We start from the raw sequence: 23,253 nt of genomic DNA, 5'->3' as shown, positions 1-23,253 counted from the left end.
AAATGAAAGAAGACAAACAGAAAAACAATAGAACACACGACAAAACATAGAAAACTAAAGAATAAACAACACGAACCCTACCACAAACTACTGGTGATCTCAGGTGTTCCGGACTGGGGAGCGGATCCTGCTCCACATCTGGAGATGTTAAAGATGTCAAAGATTTATCAGAGATACCAGACTTATAACGCAGTTCATCAGTGAGTAAGATTATAAAACAATGTTGAATGTTGTTTCCAATGTTATTAACATTTTTGCATTTTATGTCTGTTTGGTTTGTTCACATATCGTTGTCAATATAATTGAATTTTCTGCGATTGCATAACAGTGACACGTTTAGCTAGAAGGGTTTTATAATCAGGTTCAATCCATCATTTTCTAAATAAGACAATACCAATTAGGAATATGATAGTTGTTATCCATGTGTTTGAGCTTTTGATTTTCATTTGATCGATGACTTTCCGTTTTCCGTTTTCCTCAGAGTTCGGATTTTTTGTTAATTTACTTGTTACACGTTCTGTCAACATAAAACTCAATTGTGGTGGTAACAGTTGGAGGGCCAAATATAAAAGCATTGTTTTCATCATAATTTATTTTCAAACATAACTGGTTTGTTTAAAGCTTTCTCATCACATAAACAAAACTTAATAAATACATATAGCATATGTATCAAAACAAAAAGGTAAATAACATCAGTTTAAATGTATGAACTGTATAAAATTGATAAAATATTTACCATAATCACTGGTATTAAAGAGATAATGGTAACTGCAATTACGATTATCCCAATATGGCGACGGTAGATATAGGTAAAATCTTTACACTCATTTTTCTTACATGTAGCATGCTTTTGTCAATAGTTACTCAGCTGCAAGGTTTATCTATACCATTACATCATATTTGAATCGTAACGGTGCACTGGAATTGTCTAAGCGCTGTGAAAATAGCCGTTGAAAAATTCGGGATGATAATCGTAACTCTATGGTATTTTTCTTCTTTGATAATCGTAATTTTCTTAATCGGATAATAGTAACTGAAACATAATAAATGTGTCTTTCAGCATTTCAATGGTATTTTGTGTGTTAAAAATGTAATTTAATAGAAAAGTACGAATTATATGGCAAGCATGCAAATACAAAAATGTTCCTTGTTTAGTACCTTCAATATTTTTCTCTACAATATCTTCCATGCATATGTATGCAGCATATTTTTCATATACCGAGTATTTATGAATTTTTAATAAGTTTGTTTCTTATTTTGCGGAATATGGGTTATTCAATTATTCTCAATTTAGCAGTCATTCTTTGAATAAGTATTTCTTGTAAGAAAATTTAAAGCCACATCAATTTTATTTCTTGATTTTCGGGCTTTTGGCCAAACTATAAAAGAACACAAATCCATGTTTGTCAATGAACTCCACGTTACTTAATTTCATAATACACAAAGAATCCCATGTAGGGCCAATCTTTCTCTTATCTTATTTAAGAATTGAATGCTTATTTTTGTAAATTTATTGGGGTGTAAAAGCGTTGACCGAAGTACATTTTGTATGAAGCGCGGAAGCGCTTCATTCTAAAAATATACGCACGGTCAACGCTTTTACAACCCTATAAAGTTACAAAAAGAAGCATTCAATACTTATAATTACATTTTTTAGCTAGGATTATAAAAACACGATTTTCATGAAGTTAAATTTTTAAATTCACCTGTGCACTTTATTGTGGGACCTCGTGTCATCATGAATGAAATGTTATTGTCTCATGCAACTGCTTACGGAATAACATGTGATGTGCAATTAGCCAATCAGAATAACGTATTATAATGAAACATACATCTAATGTAATTATATAGCATTAAATGTTTTAAGGATGTCATATTATCATAATTCAAAATTAAATTTGATTTTTTTACAGTTTATATCTGAGATACTGAAATTTCAGTGACAGTCATGAAGTAGCCAATATAAATAAGAAGATGTGGTATGTTTGCCAATGAGACAACTTTCCACAAGAGACCGACAGGACTCATCATTAACAAATATAGGTCACCGTACGGTCTTCAACAATGAACAAAGCCCATACCGCATAGTCAGCTATAAAAGACTCCGAAATGACACTGTAAAACACTTTTCAAAGTTTTCCCTTGTTCATCATAGCTTTTAAGTTATGATATCATCCATGAAAAATGATCGAAGTGACATGAAAACTGTAGCCACTAATTTCTCGTCAAACGGTTTTTGACGAATACTAAATGTCTTTCCTACTTCGTTATGGCATAATAGGGTATGTTCTAGAATTAAATCACCGGGGGCAGAAATAGCACATATAACCACCTGCAATAAATGAATTTAAACAATATTAACTATAGGTACTATTTACTTCAGAAATTAATTTTTGTTTACTGTCTTAATCAGAAATCTGATATAAGGTGACACATGCGTGTCGCCTGACAATTATTAGCATGTATCATAATTTCCATCGCTCATTCACATATTTTGTGGCTTACCTAGTGTTTGGAAATTTCTGTAAATTAACAAAGTTCGTGTTTTCCCATTTCCAAATTTCTTGAAGCTTGTTCACCCTTCCAATTGTATGATATACTAGTATGTAGCTGTTTTTATAAGAACTATTAATTATATATGCATAAAAAGAAATGTCATAAGATGTTGGTACGTTTCGTAAATAATTCATCGCCATAATTTCATAATATGCTATCAGATTTACGTTTTTAGTGTCAATATTTAAAAGTTTGGAAGTTTTGTGGCACTTTTATTGGTTCTCTAGAAGAAGTTCAAAATGTAAAATTTTAACGACAACGACGACGGACGACGACGGACGACGACGGACGCCAAGTGATGAGAAAAGCATAAAGTTGTATAATCACGTCCCTCAATTATAGATGCATAATGTGGGCGAAATAAAAAAAAAATCTAAAAAAAGATATTTTATCAAGCAAGAGTTTTGCATGTAAGCTAATATAGCTGTTTATAACAAGACTGTTACCTGGGGAGTCAAACATAACTTTATATCCCCATTTTAAACAGTTATTCTATATATTACTAGATACTAGTAAGCAATAATACGTCCCCCATTAAAAATATATCAAGCAAAGCGCCGAGGAGTTAAATATCAAGGAACCAATGATATTGTGAGTAGCGAAATTCCTTTCATCAAGGAACAAATGAAAATGGGAGTATCAATCTTCAATGATACTACATCTACCACGTTTGCAAAGAAACGTAGAAAAGTTACTGATTAAAATACAGATAAAATCTATCCATGATATCCAACCTAAAATGGATCTTTCAGGTTTAAGGACTTTAAGAGTCCTCTGATTATGTCAGATTAGTACACACCTTCAAATATTTGAAGGCTAAAAATTCCTTGAAGTAATAAGTACCAGAACAGAAATACACCGGATGTTGTCAGATCCTTGTAAGCAAAGTTTAACACTGGATCTGTATGTTAAAGTGGTACCCAACACTTTCACTAAAATTAATTTGACTTGTTTAATTTTCTTTAAATTTTGACAATATATGAACTTTGACCCTTGAACAAAAATTTCAAAATTTCTAAATTTTGAACCAATAGTTATCAAAAGTACCAGGATTATAACCGTTTTGTCAGAAAAATAACACTGGTCATATAGCAGTTTGACAAACACCAAATTTGATCATTGAGAAGCTTGGTATTCCCTTTACAACACAACATCATTTAAACGTTTAGCTGACTTTACAAAGTTATCTCCCTGTAGTATTAGGTACCACCTTAATCAGATTTTGTGGTTACTTAAATTTACATAAAAAAGTATCAATCAAGAGATAAATACAATTTCATGGCATCGATGAGTACGATCTACCTCATACGCTATTGATAGTTCCGTTCATTTGTTTATGTTTTCTAAATGTCAGAAAGCCTCCTTGAATCGGTTTTTCCCATTCACATTATAAAGTGCTTCCTTCGTGGTAAAGATTGTGTTTCTAAAAGCCGAGTGGTGAGTTTAAAGTCAAACACTCTTTCACAGATTGCTAGTACAATTGAAATCATAGTATTTTGAATTAATGCCCAATGAAATTCAAATAATTTCCGTTAATGTTGTACTGCCATTTTCAATTATAATAGAATCTTCCCTGATTTCTTTCATTGGCAATACATTTTGTTTTTGCGCATGCCCGTTTTGATGAGCGGTTCCATTATTGAAACTTGTTGTAACTTTATCATTGTTTTTAGATGACACAGTAAAAATTTTGGGATAATTTGTTGATGATTTAGGAAGTGGTATGGGATGGTCATTGTCCTCCATTTTATTTCCATTTAATCTTCTCTCAATCTTTGGTATAATGTTTGAACTTGTTCCCTGTCCTACAGAACTAGTACCATCCTTCTTCGGCAACAATACCTTTATTGCCTTGAAAAGTGAACCGCCTTTTGATTTGTCAATGAATTTCTTCCATTTATCCTTGTTAAACTTCCGCTTCCGTTCTCGTAGTTTTTGTCTTGATTGTGCATGAGTGTAGTAAAGAGTGAAATTGTTTACTATGGCAGGTACCGACAAGGCGATTGTCAGCACTCCACTAATTGCACACATTGAACCAACTATGTACCCTAGAGCGGTTTTAGGTACTAAATCTCCGTATCCGATTGTTGTCATGGTGATGAGGGCCCACCAGAAAGCAAGAGGAATATGATCAAAATCAGAAGTCTGGTCTGAAAATATTTCCATATAATATTCCATACTTGCAAACACAAGCACTCCTATAATAACTACTAAAAGTAACAAAAACAGTTCTTTTGTACTAGCTGCAATAGTATACATAAGTATTTTAAGTGCTAGAAAATGCTTCATTATTATAAAGATACGGAATATTCTGAGAACTCGTAACGCTACAAGAACCCGTATGAGCTCGAAGACTTTAATTGGATCTGGATGAGCAAAAACAATAACTATCGCTATATAGTATGGTATTAAACAGGTCAGTTCTACAATAGACATTGGCGACCGGAAGTATCGCCATTTTGAAGGTGCTGCTATAAGTTTGATTAGGAATTCTGTAAAGAAGAATAAGTTGCACAAATTATCAATGATTAAAAGAACATCATATGGGCTAACGTCATCAAATATGTCGAATTCCTTTCGTAGATCGTCACTTGTAACATTGCTGTTTTTGGCATGCACAGTTATGGCGCCAAAGAATGGCAATGTTTCCAGAACAAATACGGTGATGGACACTAGTACGACAAGCAACGAAATTACGGCGTAAACCTGAAAAAAAGAACAACAATGTCAGATTTTTAACGTAAATAATAACAATGATTACAATAACAATACCCATCAAAAAAGATAAGTGTCCAGCTCTTCTTACCATGGTTAGCTTCAAAGAGAAGGAAGTACGAAAAATCAATTGAAAATATATAAAAAGGAAATCTCGGATCCACAATCATATGATCAAACGAAAAATGCAAATTATACAGTTTTAGATGACAGTCTCAACTTTCGTTAAATTGTAATAAAATTGTGTATTACTTATGATGGAATGTATAGATACTTGGGACATATTTTAGTGTGGTTATATTTTACACAGTGACCTGTAGTTATTTTTAACATCGGCCTGGTGTATGCTGATGTACTATGTTTGTCTCATTGACAATCATACCACATCTCTTTATTTCATATTGGCATACCAACAAAAGCATTAACTTCTTTATGTACATTTCATTTATATTTTAAACATATCTTATGATATTCGGAAAATAAAAGAAACGGATGAAAAGGCAGTCAAATCCTGTATATCGGTCTCAGTGACACAGTAGTGGTAAAAGTCGCACTACTGTATCACTAATCACTAGCTTAACTCAAATACCGCACGTGATAGGTGCGCTAGACTCTAATCTTAATTGACTAAAGTTTTCCTATTGAAGATTGGTTCCCTATGGGACTTCCGGTTTCTTTCAGCAATACAACATGACCACAACAAGGTATCAGAATGGTGCTGAAGGTTGCGTTTACATCAATTAGTTAATAACTCGATTCGTCATACATCCTCACCAATACATGTATAAATACATGACTTAATTCATTATTTTTAAAACGCTTTTGTTTTGGATTTTCTTTATGGGTATTTTGGCTCTTCTATGCCAATTAACTATTCTTGTCTATTCTTTTATCTAAGTTTATCTTATTTTTTTTTAAAACATAACAAGATATTTTGAACTAAGCAACAACTTATTCATAGCAGATAATTTTAATTATGTTATAACTAGAAATAGTTTGCACACATGTAAATCAAGCACTGATTTTAAGATTTTCTGAACTACTTCATTAAGTGCATTCTTAAACTGAACGCAGTGATGTCATTCAAAATCAGGTCATTTGAAATAAAGCGTGGTTAAACAGCTTGACAACACTTCGGTTGATACGTATAACTAACAAAAGACAACAGACATGAAGTCGGTGAACTAAAAAAATGAACATTTAAACACAGTTAGTGTCTTTAATTAGTTGACAGTATAGGAATATTTTATCAGGGAAATTTATTGGATTATTACACACATTCAACTTTATCCACGTGTAATTAATGAAATCTCTGTCATTGCAATGATGGTAGAAAACGCCATTTATGTGTCTACTCCTTTTTTTCTGTTAATTTCCAAAGAATTAATATCTTGTATGTAAAATCTTAAAAAATACCAATTCCAAAACGGCACCCACGCTTATTCATGGAACGTTATTCATATCTTTTCTGACTAACGATTTCATGGAACACTAATTGAGCAATAGGTAATAATCAGTGGGACTTTAAACAAAATAGTCTAAGGATTATCATAAAATCACTTGGAGGTTTTGTTATTAAAGTCAATGTGTAAGCCTACAGCTCATGGCTATGATCCTAAAAGCAAATGAAGTTTTGTCATTAAAGCATAAGTATAATCCTAAGTCTGAAGGCTTTACTCCTAAAATCACGTGATCACGCCTACAGGATAGTTCCTCTCCCTGAACAATATAAGCTCCTCTGCTGAATGCCCAGACTCATTCAAAATAAAGTACAATATCATCCATAGTTTAACAATAACACATGCCTAATGTTCGATTTTATAAGTTGCATGCTGACATATTTTTTGAAAAAAAAAGATAAGATAAATTACACTTTAAGTCTTAGATCTTGTTTTATATGCAAGTTGTTCATTTAAATGTAACCATTGATTTCTGTACGTCATAGAAATATTTCATTAAAAATTAAATTAAACTTTTAAAAAAGGTTAAAAATAACATAAAAAATTAAACAAAACGTTTGTGTTGTTGTTTTGTGTTTCTATAGAGTAACGATACAATTATGTTGTAATCGTTTTGTTTAGTACGCCTAGAGATCTATAAAAGGACAACTAAAGGCCCATCTAACATGTCTAAGTAATAATAGTTTTATTGTTTCCTTCAACCACAGATATTATAGAAAAATGGATAACTTGAATAACTATCAATCTATAAACACGGTTAAAAAGTACAGCAAACCCAACAACCCATTAGTACCCAACTACTCAGAAAATATGAAAAAGGATGGCCAAAATAGCTGGCAAACTTTAACTGGACAGTAATATAATGTTGAGAGTTAGACCAGTTAGAAGTGAGTCTTCTTAATCAGACCAACATTGTACTAGCAATCAAGTGATGTCTTGTCTTGCGAATACAATGAAAGTTGTTATGATTGGCAATGCTCTCAATGGATTGTGTCACAAAGTTATGTCAGTTTGCCGATAAAGCATCTTATCCGTCTTCAATAACAATGTCTGAATGTTGAATGATATTATGATTTTATGGACATATATAGAATTATTGTGTAATCCTTACTATATACCTTATTTAGACTATTCAATATACAAATCCCAGTAGGTTTAGGCATCTAAAAATAGATTTTCAACTTCTAGTAACAAGTGAAGACATAACGAAACATTATCCAGACCTCTTTTTAAGAAGATCTAAACATCTAATCATGTCTAATAACCGGTGTACAAAATTCAATTTTTGGTGAATATCCAGACATGTTTTGAAAGTACCTTTTAAGTCCAAAACAATTTCTATTTAGTCTATGCATGAAAGTATTTTCACTGGTATGTTTTGAAAAAAAGATAGAAATAACATTAATTAGCCTATCATCCTGCCTTATTTGTTTCCTTTATCGAACAGGAAAGAAGCAGATACTTTTTTTGTTTATCTCAATTTAATATAGTTATCTACTTGTTGTCAATGTTTGTTGCTCACTATGACAATATTTATCATCAGATGATATCATGGTTATGTTCCTAAGCAACTGTTACAACACATATTTGATCTGATTGTGGGGATCCAGTGTGTCTGTCTTATTTTGGAAATAAAGCTATAAAATAGATAAACTTCAAACAGATTAAAACAAAACAAAACAAAAAAAGATATTTCCTTTGTATCCGTCGTAAATAAACTTTTTTATATTTACCACCAATCGGTGGTTACGAAATATTCACTGCATTCCTAGATTTATTTGTTTGGACAACCACCACCTGATCAAAGATGAGTTTGATTCTAAGTGAAGTTACATTGATTTTTTCTAAATGTATACCAATAAAAATTGGTTTTATGTTTCAAATGACAGAATGTCTCCATTAATTAATGAATCCCGTCAATTATTTTGATATTTATACCAAGAATTCCGTCGTTTAAGGTAAATTAGCTTATTCTGTCTGTTCCAGTTACAAGGTTATTGATTAGAAGACTATATTTCATTTGTGGCTTTAATCAGGGACCAGATACTGGTAGTCGCATTGTACCAGTTATTGTGAACTGTTTTAAAAAGAGTTTTAATAATTAATAAATAAATATACAATATGTTTTAATATTTCATGTTATACGCAATGGTGTATATGAATATCTCGTTGTATAATGTTATACAAGTGGTGAGCCTTTAATAAAATCTTGAATCTTGAATTTATGTTATACATATGATGACTGCTGTTCACATATTTTGACTATTTTATTTATTATGTCTGTTTATTTCACGCATCATTGTAAATATAACGGAAATTGATTAGACTGTCCACAAAGTGAGCGGTTTAGCGCTATAAAATCAGATTAATTCCACCATTTTCTACGTTTGAAAACGCCTGTACCAAGTGAAGAATATGACAGTAGTTTTCCATTCGTTTGATGTGTTTTATCATTTGATTTTGCAATTTGATTAGGAACATACCGTTTTGAATTTTTTTCGGAGTTCAGTATTTTTGTGATTTAATTTTTCAATAATTAAGTGATACAATGTATCTGTTGGTGTATTTTGCTATATAGCAATAAAGTTAAAGAGCAGAAGCATATTCTTTTTTACCAGTTATTGTTAAGATTTTAAAGAGTTTCAATAATTGAGTTGTACAAAGTGTTTGTGTGTTTTGCTTGAAACAAGTTTGTCACAAAATCAATTCATTATCTGTGTGAACAGATAAGTAGAACGTTGCTAAATTGGTTAAGGGGGTGGGGGAGTTGAAAATCTAATATAAATTATTCTCCAAATTCTTAATGATGTGGTTCATAAATGATTCTCGCTTCTTGTTTTTTATACAGATTATACCATTTATTTTCCTATTTGAACGGTTTTCCACTAATCATTTTTGATACCCTTTACACAAGTATATACTTTTTAAAAATTGGGACTTAGATAATGGGAAGTCTGGTTGGCACTCATACCAGATCTTCTTATATCTATAATAGTATTAAACATATGGTAAGATTGGCGGTTTTCAATACCTCGAAATTGGATATCATCTAGCATTTAAAAGGCTTGTGATCTATACACTTGTGGGATCTTATAATGCATTCACTTCAATATAAACAATCCTCCTGTCGTATAATCATCCAATTTACAACCTGATGGTGATAAGTACTACGTCTTATGAGAATAACTATCTTTGATCTCAAAATAAAAAAGACGAATATAGAATGGATATCAGAGGCGTTGGAAATGTACATAGAGCTACATTTGATCAATGTGTTACATTGTAGACATACGAGTATGATATATGATATGAGGATATAATTTAAAACAATGATAAACAATATAGCTCATAATATTTGAAAAACTCTCATTAAGTAAAATGACAAAAATTCAGATATCCTAGACAAATTCAAAACAGAACATCCTTTATAAAGATGGCAAAATCATAAGCTCGTATACACCAAACGAAAGAAAAACTACTGTTATATTCCTGACTTTATGTGGCATTTCCTTATGTAGAAATGGTGAATAAGCGCACCAGGCATATTGCAAGGCGATTCGATGCCAATATATCCCAGTGTCATGATGTCTAATCCCGGCAAAGGAAGAACAAAACTTCGCTTCCGCAAATTGACAGATCTTACATTGTTGGGCTGTTATTTAGACGAATTATATATATGCAGAATGAGTATTCAGCCTTGCATCACAATCACTGGTGATCAGATGAAAAAACATTCTGTCGTATAGTTGTCGCCGGTTTATACATATTGGATGTATAATACATATTGTATGTATAAACTCTCCGTAGACTTATGGTGCTTAACAGTCTCGGTTTTTATTTATATTTTTGGTATAATTTTTCTTACAACTAGTTCCATTGTCAACAAACAACAGAACTTCAATTATTAAAACAAATTATCTTTTTATTTTGAAGTGTTGTGCTTTTAGCACGTTCTACCAGATTCTATTAAAGTGGCTGACATGGATTGTCAATTGTATTACCCTAGCAACTTATTGCAAGACTGTTTAATCCGGAAATGGGGATGTAAATTAGAAGAAAATGAGTTTCAAGAAAGGTGTTCTGTCAACTCTAGGTGTAAATAAAACAAATGTATTTTTTGTTTTAAACAACACAATATAGCATCTCTCTTTAATGTGTATAGTAAGTCACGAAAGGAAATTATAAGCATGATGCTGGATCGTAAATAAAAGTTCAAAAAATATGATTTTATTCTTTCTCTTAGAAAATAATTGTTCTATCTTATCATTACGTCATAGATGCCAGGATTACTTTATTATTAAACAAAGCTATTCTACACCTTATAAATGACAAAAACATATAATTGGATTTCAATATAACTTGGTACGCAGATAATATCAGGCTACAATAATTACTGCTTTATTAATAACGGTGCTATCTTAATTTGTTATGAATTATATCGATTTTGGGAATATATTGGAATTGTTCAAACCACAGTAGGCTATGGAAGTTGACTGGGATCGAACTCAAAACTTTTTTTATCTTTCATTGTTGATCATTGATTCTCGCTTCGATTTGAAAATTATAAATCCCATATTTGCAATAAATGATAATTATAAAATCATAACAGAATTATAGAAAATTCCAATTAATATGAGAAGTATCGAGCTAACCTTGAATTCAAGGATACATCTGAAACCAACGTTTCCGTATAATTATGTTGACCTTCACAAGGATATTGACATCTAAATTAAAACTTTACAAACATTTAAGAGAAGACACCGAAGTTGTCAAAACAAAAAATTACGCAGATGATTTTTTTTTCATCTAAAAATGACGTGCTCTTTTGAAAAGTGATTTTATTATGTTGTTTTTTTAATGATTATTACCACAATTCAATTTCTATCTTTGTTTATGCCTATATCAGCTTATATGACCGTCGGCAGTCTCCGGAGGTCAACTCGATAGTTAATTAGATGACGTCTAGACTAAAATACACACGAAACGATGGTGCAAATTAGCAAACCCATACATTTTAAGGAAGTTCGCTACTCAGTTTCAAAATGTGCTTGTTTTCGAGATATAAGCCATTGAATTTTGGAGGGAAAATGTTCTGTCTTATTTTTTCTTAGCTTTATCATTAACAAGTTGAGGTTATCAAAAACTCATAAAATATAACAAAGATTTAATAAGACTTTTACAGATGGCTCATAACTATACATGTAAAGAAATTATAAAAAGAAATATATGGGTCAATGAACAATTTTAAGCCAATACGCAAATTAAAAACTTTTCAGTTAATCTACAATAGGAATATCGTTAACTAGAACAAAGAAAAACAAACACGGAACATACAATAAAAAATGTTCTTGCTTCTACAAGAAGCTTGCTCAAGTATTGTGTTGATCTCTTACTTTTTAAACAATAAGACTTGCAATCACGTCATAGAATAATTCTTGACATGTTTTTGGTTCATTTAAATCGTTTCATTTTCCTGCTAAAAAAAAATATCATTTCATTAATCAAAGAGTACTTTTAAAAGACTTAAGATAAAACTTAAATGGCATTAAAAGGGTGAATGTCTGCTGTTTGTTCTAATGCATTTATAATTGTCGTCTACTCGTGCTTTTTGAATGTCTCATTCGCTTTTTTTTAGTTCCTGTCGTCTTAATGAATATTTGTAATCAGTCTCTGAACAAAGCAACGTTTAAATCTCGTTTGAATGAGATTTAGTCACATTATTGCATGTCTTACGACCATCTTCCAATCAACATGTCAATGCATTTATGAATGTTTTCCTTTGTGTATCCTGGCTGCCAAACAATCATTTGCAGTGTGTCGTAAAAAACTAATTTATATCAAAGTAAAGTTCACTGGCACTTATTTGTCATTCATTAAAGTAATAATAAACATTAAGCGGCTTTGTGCAGCAATCTGTATGAGACTGCATATTTTTCTGGTAGAATGTTTTGCATATTTACTAACTTATTCTCGTTTAATCATAACCGGATTCTCTGATAACGTGTAATCAAACAGTACCGGTTTGTCTGATATTTACCAATGAAATGAAATGGAAGGAAAATGTATGCTTTTCAATTTTCATGAACAGGTTACCCGTGCCGACAGTAAATTACAACTGCATGTTTCTATTTACAAATCGTTTAACGAAATGTGTTTATTTACTATCTATCAAGTTTTCCATTCTTTTAATTTGTAAAACTATTCGCATATAACGAAAATGTTTGGACTAATTTTAGCGGCAAATTAATTAACTATATTGATGATGGAAACAGGCGTTTTGGAACTTTGTTCGGACAAGTACACAGGCACTTGTTTCTATTCATTGCAAGGTGGACTATGCGTATATATATTGATAGTCGACCTTCTCATAGATAGAAAAAAGTCAAACAAGTGTCTGTGGATAAGTGTATTAGATTCAACTTGAACAACTGTTAACTTGAATACCATACAGTAAAACCAAATCATACGAGGCTGTAAAACTATAACTGTGTACTCGACAACAACTTTTTAATTTTCCTGATTAAACTTAAGGTGGTACCCAACACTTTAACTAAAATTAATTTGGCTCGTTTAATTTGCATAAGATGTTGACAAAGTATTTACTTTAACTCTAAAAATATAAAACATTTTAAAAGTTCGAACCAACCGTTTTATCAGAAAAATTACACTGGTACAAAATGTAATATATCAGTTTGACAAACACTTATTTTGATCATTGAGAAGCTTAATATTCACTTAACAACACAACGTAATAAAAACATTTAACTGATTTTACAGAGTTATCTTCCTGTAGAGTTAGGTACCACCTTAAACTTAACGTTCAGTATTCATTTTGTTGTGAAATTTATTTTAGACACTGGAAAATTTATTCATAAATTTGGTTTGTTCGGATTTGCTATTCCAGATATTCTTTTTCGAGTGCGCTCAAACCTACACACACACACACACACACCAACACATATACATTTGAAAACCAGAAATATATAGATATGCGGCAACAATAGTAGGAACTAATTTGTAAAGTTAATAGCCACAATTTAAAAGACTTTACGTTGCTTTTATTAACTGACATTTAAAAAAAGTCAGTTCGCTCAAAAGTTTAACGTTAATTTTAACTATAAAACTCATAAAATCATTGTTTTATTAATCTATTTCTTGTTTATCTCCTTTTGAAATTATAAAGAAAACCATCATTTCAGGAAACACTCTGAAATTTCTCAATAAGACTGTTGTGATCAAATAATATTACATTCCAGAATTTAAATTTCTTTGTGGCCTGAAACAGTTCCATCTCAAACGAGAAAATCAATTTGATTTATTTAGAGAATCGCTAAAGGGTAAATAATTTCTCGTGATAAAAAGGTATCAATATCACACGATTAATGTAAAAGAAGGTGAATAGATCGTTTAATACAGTCGTTCACGATTTATGTTTGTATGATTAGAGAAGCCATATTTCATCAAGTAAATCGAAAGTGATAATGTCATATATTCTATGGTATTGGGTTGCTGTCAATGACAAACTAAACCAGTGTTTGGCGTCAGGCAATGTTAAACCTGCTAAAAGCATGCACCAACTTCATATAACGTGCGCTTATTTCGACAAGAGTCATGATGGCAATGCATGTGTTAGTTACTGTGGCGAGTCAGTAGATAACAACTATGTAGAGTCAATAGATAGGTGGTAATTGTGTCCGGTAATCATATAATCTGTCTATTCATGCGGGTTCTACTTTAAAAAAAAAAGTAAAAATAAGTCCCTTTGTCGCAACTTTTAGGATCGTAAAGTCTTCAATTTATATAACAAAACAGATACTCGCATAACGAATGATCAAAATACAGGGCCTGGGGGGGGGGGGGGGGCAGGGGTAAAAGGGGGCGGGTAGTTGCAGTCGCTACCTGAATGACGAGTTGTTTCAACCTTACTTATTCTTAGTATAGGATAGAACGAGAAAATTCACACTCACAATTTACCATTCAAGCACTTATGTACTAAAGTCTGAGTATAATTTATAGTCAGTACCTTCCTGTCATTTTGGATTTGAATTATTGGAAAGGTATGTTTTCCTGGATCATTCCGAAAACAGATATCAACAACGTGACCAAATCTTGACATTACAAACTTTTTATTGACTGAGGTTACCCATTAGTTCTATTGATTGTCCTATATTTTATACTCAATGAGATATGTTGTTGTCAAATGACATTTAAAGCCGGCACTGCTTCAAAGGTAGTGTGATGGAAATATTATTCAATACTAATAGAATTAAGCGCTACTTATTTGGACTCGCCTGATGTCCATTTCAACTACAAATGACTATTAGATTATATTCGATGGACAATATATTTGAGAGTTGAATAAACAGAAGTGCTGAAATATGGTGGAAATTTACAGGGAATCAGTCGAACATTTCAACGACAAATGACTCTTTGTTTATTCTTAAAGAACAATATATTTGAGAGTTGAATAAATAGTAATGCTAAACAGTGGTAGAAAAAAAACAGCAAAACAGTTGAACACGGCCTCTAGAGTTAGACATGGTCCACTGAAATTATGCATGTACTTTAAAACTTTTGGCTATTAAAAATATAAAACTTGGCTGATTGATGAATAGTTCAAAGTTGGAGCCATTTTAAATAATAATTCAAAGCTGCTACTATTCTAACAGATAAGTATCAGTTGCATCATTGCTAAGAAATATTTCTTTGTTATCTTAGTATCAGCTATTTTCCATCTATAGCTTTTTTATTCTTCTGTAAAGTAAGTTTTAAAACAAAAGAGGCCTGTTTTATATTGATAAATTGTCCTGTATCTGTATGTTATTAGGAGAAAAAAATGTTTGAATTTGAATGGTCGAAAACAAGTTGTGTTCCCCAACCCCAATAAAGAAACAACATGCCCTACCCCTAGTCACAGAGAAATGGTCGGGAGATTCTTGCCTTCAGTTTTATATTTTGATATGTAACATTTATAATAATAAGATATAAGAAGATGTGGTGTGAGTGCCAATGAGACAACTCTCCATCAAAATAACAATTTTAAAAAAAGTAAACCATTATAGGTCAATGTACGGCCTTCAACACGGAGCCTTTGCTCACACCGGACAACAAGCTGTAAATGGCCCCAAAATCACATGTGTAAAACCATTCAAACGGGAAAATCAACAGTCTAATGTCTGTTTATAATATGTCCTATATTTTACACTGATTACAATAAGCGCCTCATGCGTCAATTCTCTAGTGTGTCATTTAGATGATTTTTTTAGATTTTTAATGGATAATACATACTAAAATATTAATTAATATTAATATAAACTTGTAACAGTGAGTGTACTTTCTATTCAAACGCATGGCTAGGGAATGTGTTATATTGGTATGTGTTATATAAGAACGAATCGTATGAATAGATTGTCGTCATAATAATTGATAAATTGAAAATGTTTCCATTGGACACGTATGATTCCCCCGCTTGTATATAACGTAAAAAAAACGGGCATGTAACTTGAACAAATGGTATAAATAATGCTACCCAAATTCGAACTTGAGTAAAAGTTTCATAACATTTCGTTGCGAAAAACTAAAGTTAGGGAATGGAAACCAATTACAGGACGTTCGTACGATTGGACGGACAAGGGTAACACTAAATGCTCACTCGGATGGCGGCGGGGGCATATACAATTAAGTTGTGACGTTAATACACACGTATAGAACCGATTGCATCGCCCGTTACTCTCGAAGAGTTCAATACCAAAAATATGGAAGCTAAATCAAGTTAAACCATAATGGACATAAAGGATAATGATTGCTATGTTTCAAAATAACAAGGTTCATTAAAAAAAATAAAAGTATATACTAGTATACCAATTTGTCACCAACTTAAAATTCCGTTTCTACTTTTAGAGACATAAAAAGTCGTTAATTTGGCGGGAGATGCTTCGCTCTAAATTATTTATATGACAACTTTTTTCCCCAAAACTATGAAAAATACCAATGATTTGAAAAGATTTTCTAAACGCAATAAAAAGAACATCTTTACATTATTTATATGTAGTTAACTCTTGTCTGCTCAATATTTTTTTAACAACGCAAAATATGTTTTTTACTCTTACGGCCATGTTTATTTAAAACACATAACTTTTTTTTTTCTTTTATTTCAAGTTTAACTCATTCAACTGGTAAACAAATTAAAAAGAACTCAGTACGCATTTGTATATTTCAATCCGCAGAAGAGTCATCGTTATGAAAGGAGATAAACATAGAATTAAACTAAAGACATCAATATGTTAGCATACAGCCTTCAACAATCAGATACAAGCTGTGATTGAATTTTAAAAAGATCAGAAGTCAACGCCTTATTCGCTGAAAAACAAGGTTTCCGAAATACCCATCATGCACCGGAAACGAAACGTGGTCATCAACAGATCATTAAGCTAAGTATTGCTTGGCAACCAATGTCTCAAAGAAACAAAATTGTCTTATAATTGACGTGAAAGTTGAGCAGTGAAACAGTTCTGATAAATTCATAAATAACAAATAGAAATGCATATCTTATTACTTTCAATAGCATCAGGAATTCATAATCATATAAATGTTTAAACGATGTACTCATAATGAAATAATTATAGTGCTCTCATAGGACCGAGAACTAAAAGAACAAAAGATTTGTAACACTTGGCTATTGTGGTGAAACAATTAACCTATATATATATAACTATATACTATAATAGTTTATGTCAAGTTACATTTAATTATTTATAGTGTTGATACACTAGCTTGTAACGCATTGCTCTACTTGTATCTTTGTTTGGGATATCTTTTTGATAAAAATAAAAAAAAAAGACTTTGCTTTTCCCTTAACTCTGATTGGCGGTGATTTTGTTTAAACGAGACACGAAGCCTTTCTATAACTTGCAAGGGTCGTCATTTGAATTTTTAAAATAAGAAGTTGTATTCCATTTTAAATTATTTTAATTAAGTTCTGTAACGGTTTATGAGTTGTTTTCTCTATAAGAAGATATAAAAAAGAAGATGTGGTAGGATTGCAAATATACAAAGCAATATACAAAGGCTGCCTAGAAAACTTGTCTTTTACCAGATTTCGAAGATTTACTCTGATATTTATAGAGAAATGTCATAAAGGAAAACTATATATAACGAATAAAAAGTTTTCTGAGGTTTCAATTTTTATTTATTTCTTGTTTTTGGGGAGGGGGCTCTATAATATTTGAGGATGCAAAGTAAGGACAATTCTGTTATATTGGTATACAGGTCATTCATTCTTATAAAGTAGCTTATACATTCTTATGAGTACCTTCTTATAAGTAGCTTACAACACTCGTGATAAAATTTTTTTATATTTCAATCATTCTTACGTAGTGTCCTTGAATATCTATTTTCAGTATGTTCACCTTTATTATTGACAAGAGAAGAAAAAATGAGGATTTGAATGGGGTTCACAGAATATCTAGTATTAACATGAAAAAGTGAAAACGGGCAAACAAAAGTAAGTGAAGGGTGCTCAAAAATTAAAAGAAATAAATGATCGAAATTTAAAATAAACGGCAAAATACAGAATATATCATTAATGTCAGTCAAAAAATGAACTGAATACAGAATAAATAACCTCACAACAAGACCCTCAGCTCAACAAACATCGTAATTAGTTTTTTTTATCAAACGAATTGTCGTGATAGTTGTAAATAAAAAGAACTTTCTCTTTAATCAACTGGTCATAACTACGATTACATTTCCGGAGATAAAAGCTCTTAATTGGTAAAATTTCAATAGTTTTTCAACATGTTTCATAAAAAAGCTGTCATGAGTTTATCTTCAGTATACAATGATATTGACATTTTTGTACAACGGATTTTAGTCCACAGTTACGATTAATTGTTTACTGATATGTTTTAACAGTAACCTAGGAAACAGAAAAATGGCTGTCATAATTTAGTAAAGTCATTATGATAGTGACATATTGCAAGTTGTATTTCATTTTTGCTCATTTTAAGTTTTAATTAAAAGAAATTGGCATATCATCAGTCATTGCAAACAAACAAGATGACGACACTGATAACAACAAATTTAACAGAACGGCGTAGTTCAAGCTCATCACCATCTGGGTCATAAGATAAAACGAACGTACATGTATAAATGGGAAATCTCGCATGACAATTTAAAACAAATTGCAAGAACGCTATACAAGAAAACGGTCTTGTAAATAGTAGAGTTAGAAATTAAATTTACATTACGTATGCAAGCCGGTACGTTTCATGGGGGAGTTTTTTTTTTTAACTCCTTATAACGACTTAGTATAGTAAACTCGTTAATTCGACTCATGTAAGTCGTTAAAACTACTTATATACGTACAAAGTCATGATTTTCTCTGATTGTTAATGACGTATTTACGCTAAATCAATTGGATGTTGGATGGGTACTGATTGATATTAGGTCTTCGATGCATGATTGGTTCTAATTTTAATAGTTGTTATGGGCTTTGAACTAGCTGTCAATAACTGCGAGAACACTTAGATCTGTACTTGGTGGGTTTTGTTTTTGTTGTTGTGGGGATGTTTCAGTACACTGCCATAGAATTCCTGACTGGAACAAAAACTTGTCTGTATATGATTATGAGAACTTTAGAAGTACATAATGTATTGAATAAGAATAGACACATTTATGAAAATGATACCAATCGAGTTGATTAATCATGATTTGCAGAAATATAATATCAAAAAGTGCTAGAAGTAGAAGATCGGCTTATAATGATCTGTATATATGTATTGCACAATGTCAACCTAGGTTTGTGTTATTAGGTCATATAAGATCATTTCATAATACTTCTATTATATCTTTGAAAAAAACAACCCCATGTTAATTCTAGAAAATCTAAATAACCAAGAATGTCCCGACACACACACAGACAGTATGTGTGACTGTGAACACTATTCAGTGGTCGTCATTTGTTGCTGTAAATCATATTAGGTTTTTTTTAGTACGTAAATCGGGCCATTATTTTTCGCCTTTGAATTGTTTTACATTTTGCTATATCAGGGTTTTATATAGCTAGCAATGTGGTATGGGTTTTTCTCATTGTTAAAGGCCCTATGATTAATATAGTTAGTTGATAATTTCTATGTCATTTGGTCTCTGTTTGAAAGTTTAAATAATAATTTAAGCTGCATAATATAGAAAAGATGTGGTTTTATTGCCAATGAGATCACTCTCCACAAGATACCAAATGACACAGAAATTAACAACTATAGGGCACCATACGGCCTTCAACAAAAAGCAAAGCCCATATCGCATAGTCAGCTAAGAGCAATAATAGTACTTTCCTCTATATTATTTGTTTATTTATTTCTATGCGTTTATAGTATAAACATTAATTCCTTTTACATCGATGTGAGTTATGTTAGGCCGTGTTCACATTGACCTAAATTCGGTGTTGTGTTAGTGTGACTCACACGTAAACTAAACACAATTGCGTTCCCATTGATAAGTATAATTTCTCACGTTTCGTAGTATAGGGAGAAATTATTGTATATACGGTACTAGCGTAGTAATTTTATAAGTTTAAGTCACTAGGTATAAGACACGTGACTAATTTTATAGCGGGAAATGTTTTCCCTGATATTATCACTTTCTAGCCCGCCGCAGACAGGGCAACATTCAAGTTCCAGTAAAATTATGTATATAATTTGATACATGCATTTATATATATTTTTCAAAACAATATATTCGTCTGAGTATGTCTCGTGAGATGACTTGTCGCATGAGGTCGGACCCAGGTTTCCAGTTTACCCCATTAATGGGTTTTGTTTGGTTGTTCCTGGCTGGCGAGGTCGTTGATGATCGAGTTATTTATGTATGTATTTAGTTACATGTTTACATTCATGTCGGCTATATTTTAGCTCTCGTTGGTACAAGGTTTACTTTTTCTAGCTAAGTTGTACCTAACAGGATATTTCAAGGTTTTTTGCTATTAGGAGTCATTGTGGTTATTGTTGTTTTCCAATGTTTATATATATATATATATTTATTGAGATACATGTATGTAAATAAATTAATAAATTCCGTTGTCCACTATGCTTGCTGGGCTATCGGCAATACTATATATATTGTATTCATTCATGTCTTATAATAGATATGAGCGTATAGGGTATACAACTCAATGTTTACATGTAGTTTAAATCATGTTTTCATGATCTACACACAGTCGATAGTCAATGTAGTCCTTGTGTAGGTTAAGTGTACACAAAACTAGGCATTTAGGACATTAGTTTTACCGTGTATATATTTAAGGGGAAACTATTTTTGAGTAAAATTGATATTTTTGATAATTATTAGTATAATTCTTTACCGAAATTGTTGTCTAAATTTTACAGATTGTTTTTTTGTTAAAAAAATTTAACGTACTTTATTAATCCCTGATCAAGACTCAAAGCAGCATCATTGCCGAACCCATAAGGCAGCAACCAATTGAAATTTTCCAGGGGGGGGGGACATATTATAGTTGATTATAAAACATAAAGGCAAGGGGGTGGGGATGGTGAGCTATGGATTTTGTTTTGGAAACGAAAAATGTTTTCAGTTTTTGGCCCTGAAAAAAAATTTGTTTGTTTCACCCTCAGCTGCCTCTCGATTATAATGCTTAAATTGATTTCGACTTGTCACCAAAATTTGTCCTGAAAAAAAAATAGCTCACGCCCCTACCTCTGCTCCCCCCCTTCCACAAAAAATGAAGTAAACAGTTGCTGCCTAATTCATTTGAAAAGGTCTTCCCGAATCGACTTGACGTACACACAAATATTCGCCAATGGTCTTTACTCAAACAACGATTCACGCATAAATGCATGACTAAAAAAGTGTGAGGTAAATGATATGTTTGTCTAGTATCTCAGATCCGTTTAATAACACTTAAAATAAATTTAAAAAAAAACGTTACCCATTCCTTTACCAAATACTCCTTGGAGAAGAAATACCATTTGAAACGAACAGAAAAGATAAAAATGTAGTGATCCCTAATATCTCAATCCTTTTTTCGGCTGTAAGCACCCTGCAGCTAACGTTTTGTAATGCGTAATCGAGACATCTCTAGTGTATTCAAACTACTGCAAATTATAAAAATGGTTTTCATAAAGAATCAACCACTTTACTTAAAAAAGGGGGAGGGTTATTTTTTTTATGTGAGGCAGATTTTTTTTTCGCGCGTACGTTTTTATTCCTTTTTTTCGATGCTGGTGATCAAATACTTTTCTTTCAATGTTTAACACTATAATGTATGGGGAAACTCTTGAATCAGAATATGTTTTTTATCATCTGTATGACCATTTTTTTTATATCAAATTGGGGATCGAAATATTTCCATTCCCAGCCCCCACCCCCCTGAGTGGGTCAAGCGTTTAATTAAAATTCATACGAGAATATGCGAGATTTGGATGAACTGGGGGCAAAGTCATATATATGGTAAACATCAATGAGAACGCCCGCCGCTTTCCCGTTTACCTATGAAGTCGTTGCAATTAAGTGACATCTGTTTTTTGTTTGTTTATGTTTATATCAAATAAAGTAAAACAAAATTTTTGTGAAAAATTTCGAGACATAGTGTTTGAAAATTACGGGAGAAAATTGGAAAAGAAATTTGAAATTACGGCTTGCAAATAACCAAAACGAAAAATTTGATAAAGAAGGACCTCTAAAGAAGGAACGAGATCCTTCAAGTCATTAGAGGTTGTTTAGAACTTTGAGGAAGTTTATGTGCAGAAATGTCATTTTTGGCGATTGAGAATAATTTCCAGAAACATAATGGCGTAATGGCATTAATTGCCAAAACAGTATATCATACATTGGTGACATTACATTATTCATTCTCTCTAGCTTTTGTCGGGAAAATATAGATTTAAACAATCTAAACCATGCATATGATTGTCATGAAAAACGGAGCTTTTTGAAAAGTTGTTGCTGGTCATCACTCATAGTCGCAATGAATGATATTATGCGATGTATTCAATAAAAAATACCCATGGGTTCATAAATGTTATGTTTTCAATATTGTATAAATAATCTGATCGCTAAAACTTGGAACAGTATATACGTTCCTTGTTCAAACCATAAAAAATAAGTTCCCATAACATCAAACAGTTACTGGTCGTCATATGGAATTAAACTCTAAGCAAAAAAGCCGCACCCACAAATAAGATATATATATATACAATGTCTTTACTCTGACTTGCATTTTGAACAAACGAGTAAAAAGTCCTGCGCAATGTAGAACAAAATAGTTTCAATATTCATATATCATTATCATGATCCGTTGAGCTGCATGGATATGCATTTAACTTGCAACTGGACGTTTAAACAAAACGGTTATTGATGACTGCATGAAAATCTTTAACCTCAGACAAAACATGAAATTTTAAAACTGTTAAGGAAAAAACGAAGTCCATCTAGTAGTAAAATACGGAAAAATGAAAATAAATATTTGCAAAATGTTGTCCTGGATACCGTGTGTTTTAGACATAAA

The 23,253-nt window shown here is 31.7% G+C and overlaps 1 protein-coding gene across 1 annotated transcript in view; it reads right to left on the bottom strand.

Annotated features, from left to right (window-relative positions):
- Nucleotides 1–2,762: 2,762 nt before the first annotated feature.
- The window catches only part of LOC134728107 (potassium voltage-gated channel protein Shaw-like), a 31,307-nt gene continuing 10,816 nt past the window's right edge, over nt 2,763–23,253 (bottom strand). The window contains exon 2 of the mRNA XM_063592537.1: nt 2,763–5,262. Within this exon, the coding sequence (XP_063448607.1) occupies nt 4,075–5,262 (1,188 nt within the window). The 3' untranslated portion in view covers nt 2,763–4,074. The remainder of the gene's footprint in view (nt 5,263–23,253) is intronic.

Source organism: Mytilus trossulus, chromosome 8, assembly GCF_036588685.1.
Source record: "Mytilus trossulus isolate FHL-02 chromosome 8, PNRI_Mtr1.1.1.hap1, whole genome shotgun sequence".
In the NCBI taxonomy this organism is placed as follows: Eukaryota; Metazoa; Mollusca; class Bivalvia; order Mytilida; family Mytilidae; genus Mytilus; species Mytilus trossulus.
The sequence above is the reverse complement of the archived record's forward strand: the minus strand, read 5'-3'. Positions and strand labels throughout refer to the sequence as shown.